The following is an 8,477-nucleotide window of genomic DNA, read 5'->3' as shown; positions in this document are numbered from 1 at the left end:
CGGAAAAACGATGTACAGCTCAAACGCGGAGGTCGTCTGTGGACCCTGGCTACAGTGCATACAAGACTGCGAGCAATGGCGTCATAAGTTGCCTGCCAAGTGGACGATGGCAGAATGTTTCTTGCGAGCCGATTAGTACGAGTATTTACTGTTAAATTATACTTATTTATTATAGCTGAATTTGTGTTAAAGGCAAAACATTTATTACGGTACTGGTTATGGGGGATTTGAAGGTCCAAACAAAAGCACCCAATGTAGGCATGGAGTTCCCGCTCACCCAATCATAAATCTAGTACACCTCTTTGTGTGCTGTTTTGTAAGATATAAAGGAAAAGGCATTGAAACATTTTGTATAGTAAACTTCCGATTTTTGTATTTATATACTTTTATTGTCTCAAGTATCCTTTTCTGTGCAATTCGTTTTAAATGAATTCAGTATACTAACATTTAGTTGGATCATCGTAAACAACATTCACTATGTTTCCAAACCAATTTTACACAGTACTGTTATTTATTAAGATGCTTTTTTGTTTTTTCCTTTTTATCAAATTATCATTTAAATGGGTTTTTGATATCTACATTCAAATATTTATTATTCACGTTTAAATATTCAATTTCCATTTACTAGTTTGTTCAATCATCAAACATAGGTTAATGGTCGCTATGCGCATTTGTTACTAACTGTTTTGACTGTTTCTACTACGGTGCACTAAAACATATAGACTTTGTTGTTAATTGTTAGAATATTATTTAAGCGTTCATTTATTTGATGCCATCCATTCGTGTAGGTATTGTGAGGCTCCATGGCGATAGTTCCTTTTATCGTGGGCGTGTAGAGGTTTACCAGAACCGCTTGTGGGGAACAGTTTGTGTTGCAAAAGACAAACGGGACGTTCGTATTGCCAATGTCATCTGTAATCAACTTGGGTACGATGTGAAATTTATACTGTTCTTATAACGATACGTATAAAGCAATAGAAACGTTCCATATTTATTAAGGTCTTAAGGCTTTTTTCAGTTTGATATATAAACATACTCAAAAGTAAGGAGAACCATTGACATTTTGTTAATGCGTGTTTGTGTATTATATACATGCACGAGTATTAAATTCCTTACGCTGTACGTCTTTTTAATTGTTGTTTTGAACATATTATCCATTTCATTTCCGCATAGACTGCAAGGCGGAAGATATTTAGATGATTCAGAATTTTCCAAAGGAACAGGTCCAGTGCAGTTGAGTAATGTCGCGTGCACGGGTTTGGAGACTTCAGTCTTCAACTGCACGCACAGTGGTCTTGACTTGCGCAACTGCAGTCACGATGATGTAATCGGTGTCATGTGCAATGAAAGCGGTACATTATTTTGCTTCCTTAATTCATCACGGGTTCGTAATTATATTATTTTCGAAATAGTTATGGTTACGAACATATATTATCTTCCGTAATTTGAGACAGTATGTTGCGAAAAGCGCAATAGCTACTTTTAAGTTCACGTTCATACTATGAGATAAACGGTCCACTGTAACACGATGTTTTTGAAATAGTGTTGCTCTACATCCGACTTACCCGTTCATTGAAGGAATATGAAATAACTTTACAATGCGCCGAGACAAAAAACCCGAACTGCAATTTCCTTATGTAACAAATACGAGTAGACGTTTTGGTATTGTCTTAGCAATTACAGTCACTTTGTCGCAATCAATAAAAAAATGGTCCAAATTATGTATGCATATATATTATTTTACTTAATTCTTTCATGTTCGTGTGTTTGTTTACAATTTAGAAAATGACATTGTGTCATTTAACTCGTATGTATCATGTTCACAATTGACCTTAAAAGAGATGATTCTCCAGTCAACATCACGTGGCAGGCGTTATAAGGTTAAAAGTGTATTCACCCGTGCCGGTTAACATACTGACACTGAGTGAAATTGAAAACACATCCACACTTAAACGAGGGTTCCAACAATGAAGATGTAGCGTATGAATCTGATGTGTGGCATATATCGTAGAGTTCACAATTTATTGTTAATCTACACATTGTTTTTTTTTTAAATAGACAATTTCGCGCGTTTTCATTTCCATTAATAAGTCGTGATATAAACGGACTATTATTTGAGCATTTATATCTGTTATGAAAGATAAGATTTACACTTCAAAGCAATAACCCTTTATACCTTTAAATAAATGTTTATCAATATTAAACAAATGTATGAAGATTATAAGCACACATCAATATAAATATAAGTTAGTTGTGATCGATATTGCCCCGCTATTGCTTAACAGAAAAACAGTGAGCTGCAGTGTCCGAGTAAATAGAATAAAATTAATTAAATCTTCGATAATTCTCAGCGGTTCGATTCGAGTCATATTATCAGTACACTAAATTTGATTTACTGAATTCATACAAAAACACCAGTCATATTCATAAAGTCCAGCACAATTGCAAATGAATTTTATTTTTTACATTACTCATTTGAATTATGTTGGCGGGGGGATAGCAATGGCATTATCTAAGAGTTGATACTGCTGTGCCTGAATTTGAATTAAAAAAGAATAAAATAACACAGCATGTTATCAGTGAAGTTTTGTTTAAATATATAATAATGACTAGAGGTGATGAGCAGAATAAGACGACTTATTTTGGCCATTATGATTGAATGCAAGCGGATTAAGGTTCTAAACAATGTCTGAAACTTTATTATTATAAGCTTACATTTAACTAATGTGCTTTTAAAATGCAAATTAGTAGAAACATTGAAAAAAGCTTGCATAAATGATACCGGTAAACATAATGAATAGTCACTTACGGCACGGTAACAAAACTAGAATCGCTTAAGCTCGCACTATTTTCTTATTTTCATTTGATATTCCTCCAGGGACAACCATTATTAATCCCCGCACCATAAATGTGTCTTACATATAACCGCTTGCAAATCACGTCTGATTTATTTACATCAAAGTTCAATGTGGTGACATTTTTCACTTCTAAACCTTGTTTATTTTTGCAGCACAAGTACGACTAAAAGGTGGACAATCCCAGTACTCCGGGAGGGTGGAAGTCTACTATTATGGCGTGTGGGGAACCGTATGTGATGACGAAACGGATATGAATTTTGTCACAGTCATTTGTAATGAGCTGGGGTAGGAGTTAATGTTTTACGTCAATGCTTTATATATAATCTATTTTTATTTTTGCCTAGAGAGATTTCTCGACATTTTCTGGTTAAGGGCATGATGTTATACTGAAGGAAATGTATTCATTCGAATAAGTTTTTTTATTGTGTTTTTGTTTCAGACTGCATAGTGGAAAGCTATTACAAAAAGGAGAATATGACCCAGTGACCAGTATCATATGGCTTGACGACGTTAGTTGTAACGGATCTGAATCATCAATCGTCAACTGCAAACACAACGGCTGGGGTATCCACGACTGCGCCTACGATGAAGATGTTGGTGTGTCGTGTAATGTCTCTGGTATGAACAATAACCACTGGTTGTTACTGTATATATTGTTGATTTAAATAGTATTAGTTATTAGTAACACTTATTCTTGTTAAAATTTCAACGTTATGGAACTGCAACATCTTGTAACAAAGCTTCTTAAATTGTTATATCACTTTATCCATATCAATTAAAGTTTTGCATGAACGACACATTCCTATGTCATTTAACTTATCAAGGAGGTAATACACTGTTCTATTGTACGTAGTTTGAAAAAATTACATATTTGACACTTACGTTTATTTTCATGATATTGACCATTATATGATTAGTCTGACTAAAAGCTTGTTTGATAAAGCTTGTGGTAGGAGCGATGCTTATTCCTTATGCTATTCTCATTGAATTAAAGCACTTTCATGACATGTATCTTGGTATCTTAAAGATTGTTTCCCTTCTTCGTAATTATTTTACAATGGTTTTTTGAACAAATGGCTTTTGTGTGTTAAGTTCTACATGATAAGAATTGTATTCAGTTTGTGGAGTACTGCCATCTATTGAACACAGGTCTCTTTCAGTTTGTGGAGTACTGCCATCTATTGAACACGGGTCTCTTTCAGTTTGTGGAGTACTGTCATCTATTGAACACGGGTCTCTTTCAGTTTGTGGAGTACTGCCATCTATTTAACAGTGGTGTCTTTCAGTTTGTGGAGTACTGCCATCTATTGAACACGGGTTTCTTTCAGTTTGTCGAGTACTGCCATCTATTGAACACGGGTCTTATTCAGTTTGTGGAGTACTGCCTTCTATTGAACACGGGTCTCTTTCAGTTTGTGGAGTACTGCCATCTATTGAACACGGGTCTCTTTCAGTTTGTGGAGTACTGCCATCTATTGAACACGGATCTCTGAAACTGCAACATCACAATGCTTCATACGCGCTGGTGTATTGTAACGAAGGTTACACGAAGAGCTCACTTGTTATTGAATGTCAGTCGAATGGACAATGGACAAATGCAAACTGCAGTAGTATCAGTGAGTGATGGTTGTTTGACGTTGTTGATGTTGTTTTGGATCATTAATTGCTTTTATTAACTATTAATAGATCTTAACGTCGAAATGTTCCAATTAATAATACGCATTTTGTAAAACATATTTATTTGTACTGATTTATGAACACTCAGAACACAGATTCGTGTCGTGTATTAGTCGCTTTTTATATGTTTTAAATATTATATTGGTCTATTACAAGACAAATTGTTGAATATTATGAAATGCTTCAAAGTTAAATTACTCTAAAAATAAATATTATAGTTTTAATTATTCCCATGTGCGTACTTAATTGTGTCCTATTATAAGACAAACCAAGATATTTTTCCAAGACCAATACCACAAACACATAATTCAAACATCAAAGCAAGTCATAGTTGAATAAAAAAAGAACGAAAGTGTTTAACTTGGCAGCAATGACTTGATACTTGACAACTATACTAGAATAAATTAAACATCTGAATCGTCTCCTAAATTTATGTCCGTCTTTGCTATCGACATTTTTAAGGGTTTAATTAAAACATAATCGAAAATAAGTAGGATATTATATTTTCTATTGCATTTTATATTTTGTTTATTACAATATTCACGCATAAAGACCAGAGTTAATTTTAGATATCAAGATACTTACTTTTAAACACGTTTCAGCGTGTGGGTTACCACCAATAATTCCCTACGGAAACATAACGTCTGCTCAAGCAACCTGTGAATTCAAACATTATGAGCAAAATTACTGGTCTTAAGCATGCCAATTTGTTTATCGGTTGTGGCTAACACATTCTAAGGACTTGTTTTAAAGGTAGTTTTATAAAACTTATTATGTTTGCACGTTTGCAGACTGTGGTAGGCCTTTACCAATTTTGAACGGACATATCACATTGCACGATAGAAAAACAACATATGGCGCATTTGCCAGCGTTCTTTGCGATCCAGGATACCTGGCAAATGTATCTCAGATTATGTGTGTATCCAGTGGACGGTGGGGAAACGCTTCTTGTGAGCTGCTAGGTAAGATAACCATTGTAATTTATTTCATATCAAATACATTTTTTATCAATTCAATTTCAGGTTTTCCAGATAAGCAAATACGATAATGAGTAACATAATTCGACATCTTCATGATCAGCATATTGTTTTCTCAGTAATTCTTCCGATGGCAAGGTGGAAAAATATTCAGTATATAGTTATTTGATCATATGTGTCATTTGTAATGCATGAGGTCATCAGTTTATATCACTGTCTACCGTAATCCGACATTCGAAGTATTCTTTCCGACGTGATTTCTTAAAATATGCAACGAAAGTAAAACCATTTATAGATGATTATGATATCAGCAAAATTTTATGATATATATATATATATATATATATATATATATATATATATATATATATCCATTTATACAAAACAAACAGTTCTATGTGATTGTCAATGTGCATCGATTCTACATTAGAATTAGCATTATGCATTAGCCAAATTACAATCAATAACGCATAATAAGAAAGATAATATGTGTGTGCACTCACGTCAATTAACGTTCTTGGTTTCAGATTGCGGTTTGCCAAAGCCAATCACGAACGGGAATATATCATTAAGGGATCCAACAACAACTAGTTACAGAGCTATGTCTGATGTGAGCTGTAACACAGGTTATGAACCCACCACGCCACAAATAACTTGCACGACAAGTGGATTGTGGGAAAATGCTTCGTGCAACGCACGCGGTATGTTTTAATATTTCTTCCCGAGATGCTTGAATGTTTTCTATACATGTATAATGCTAGGTCTTAAAGTTGCGTTAACTTATTTCATTATAATATATATTCTATTGACAGTTTATCATAACCATTTAGTAATTAAATTGTAATTAGTTTAGTTTAAACCTATTTATTTAAGCTCGATTGCATCGAAAGCCTCAGGCTTATTGAAACGCTCTTGGGCCTAGAACCAGTACTTGGTGTATTTTGGGAAGATCTAAAGTACGCTCCCATAGTGGGGATCGAACCCATGACCTCCTGGTCGCTAGGCGGACACCATATCCATTACACCACGGCGACACTCATTAAATTATTTGAATTGTAATTAAATCGCATTGTTTTTATTTCTATTGTATTGCTTGTTAATTCGCCATTTACATGCGAGTTTTATGCGAATACTGGGCTAAATGTGAGGTAAGACTATTCATCACGCTTATTTAACCCCTTATTATTTGATTTAACAGTTCGATGTGTGTGTTGTTAATAGGTAAATTATACTCATTTGGTCTAAATGGTTAATTCGGGATATGAAATATCTGATTCAAGGACACATCGAGGAATGCAGGAGTTATTATTGTAATGTAATCGACATATATTAATCAAATATAATTATGCCAGGAACTTGGTAATTGGTTTACATATATAACGATGCATTTAAGATTGCGGAGATCCTGTATCTATTCGAAATGGAACAATTGTTATATTCAATGAATTTAATACAACATACGGCTCACTTGCCAACGTTAGTTGTGCGACAGGCTATGAACACGATACGTCACAGATTATGTGTAAGGCCAATGGAGAATGGCAAAATGCGTCCTGTCGCCCAAAAGGTAATATGCTTATTAAACTAGTTAAATATAGCCTTTATGTAACAACATTCATGTTATAAACGTAGGCTTCTTTTAGTAAAATTTCGTAAAATCGGTTTCAAATATAAAATATTTGGATACAATCTTTAATCCATTAGATAGAAACGCAATCTAATTTCATAGCAAGGACATATCGAGAAATGGAATTGATACTATTGTAATTTAATTTACACATATTTATCAAATATAATTATACCAGATTATTGGTAATTGTTTTGTACATGTCTCAATGTATTTAAGATTGCGGAAATCCTGCATCTATTCAAAATGGAACAATTGTTCTGTTCGATGCGTTCAATACAACATACGGCGCATTCGCCAACGTCAGTTGTTCGCAAGGCTATGTACATGATACGTCACAGATTATGTGTGAGGCAAATGGAGAATGGCCAAATGCGACCTGTCGCCCACGAGGTACAATGCTTATTGAAATATCATGGTATTGTATAGCAACACACTTATTAAAAGCGCAGTTTGTATACAATTTTGTATAATAATAATGTATTGCAAATGCAAATGATTATAAGAAAAAACATTGTTGATTTAATAATTATTCGAACAAGCTTTATTCAATAAATAATTGTATCTGACCTTGCAAACAGCAGATAAACACACAATCCAAGTACTTGCACGCACTGTAATTGCTTTCTTATTCCGTCAGATTGTGGAGCACTTCCGCTTTTGCAAAATGGAAATCTGACGTTACTTCAACAGGGCACTAGTACGTTTGGCGCAAGTGCCAGCGTCAATTGCACCGTCGGTCACGTTCCAACGGCAATCGAGATTACATGCATGTCTGATGGAATGTGGTCGGCAGCTACATGCAACCCCATTGGTATCATAATGTCAATATATATGATTCTATGTTCACGCCTATCACATGAATCGTAATTCTTTAACGTTACAAATAGTTTCATCATTAGAAATGCAGCAATTTTAAGCAGATACTTTTTTATTGGTCTTATTAGTTTTTAAGAATTACTTGTTAATTTAATATGTTGATACCCCGTATTAGTTTTATCCATCAACTGAATAGATTGTATTGAACCGTGCATTTAAAAAACAGTCCTGTCATATATTGTGGCACTTTCTCTTTCAATTCGCTTGTCATAACATGTTTCGCATGTTTTGCCGATTGTAAATGTTAATATATTTGAAAACAGATTGTGGTGCACCGAGTGTTCCTCATAGTACAATTGTTTTGTTTGAAAACACAACATACGGTGCCGTGGCGTCATTTTATTGCGATATTGGACATCAGTTTCTGGGGAACCAGTTAAACATGCACGGCAAATGGCACATGGTCGGGGGCGCAATGCGTTACAATGGATTAGATCTGTTGTAAATATTAAGAACGAC

At 34.4% G+C, this 8,477-nt stretch overlaps 1 protein-coding gene across 1 annotated transcript in view; it reads left to right on the top strand.

Annotated features, from left to right (window-relative positions):
• LOC127853986 (sushi, von Willebrand factor type A, EGF and pentraxin domain-containing protein 1-like) overlaps positions 1-8,477 on the top strand; it is a 252,427-nt gene continuing 243,950 nt past the window's right edge. The window contains exons 1-11 of the mRNA XM_052388885.1: positions 1-135; positions 789-927; positions 1,174-1,352; positions 3,011-3,143; positions 3,298-3,476; positions 4,313-4,474; positions 5,327-5,497; positions 6,040-6,213; positions 6,906-7,079; positions 7,359-7,532; positions 7,780-7,953. Coding sequence (XP_052244845.1) covers positions 1,337-1,352; positions 3,011-3,143; positions 3,298-3,476; positions 4,313-4,474; positions 5,327-5,497; positions 6,040-6,213; positions 6,906-7,079; positions 7,359-7,532; positions 7,780-7,953 — 1,357 coding nt within the window. The 5' untranslated portion in view covers positions 1-135; positions 789-927; positions 1,174-1,336. The remainder of the gene's footprint in view (positions 136-788; positions 928-1,173; positions 1,353-3,010; positions 3,144-3,297; positions 3,477-4,312; positions 4,475-5,326; positions 5,498-6,039; positions 6,214-6,905; positions 7,080-7,358; positions 7,533-7,779; positions 7,954-8,477) is intronic.

This window comes from Dreissena polymorpha, chromosome 12 (assembly GCF_020536995.1).
Source record: "Dreissena polymorpha isolate Duluth1 chromosome 12, UMN_Dpol_1.0, whole genome shotgun sequence".
NCBI lineage: Eukaryota > Metazoa > Mollusca > Bivalvia > Myida > Dreissenidae > Dreissena > Dreissena polymorpha.
Note: the sequence above shows the minus strand (reverse complement) of the source record. Positions and strands in the feature narration are given on the sequence as shown.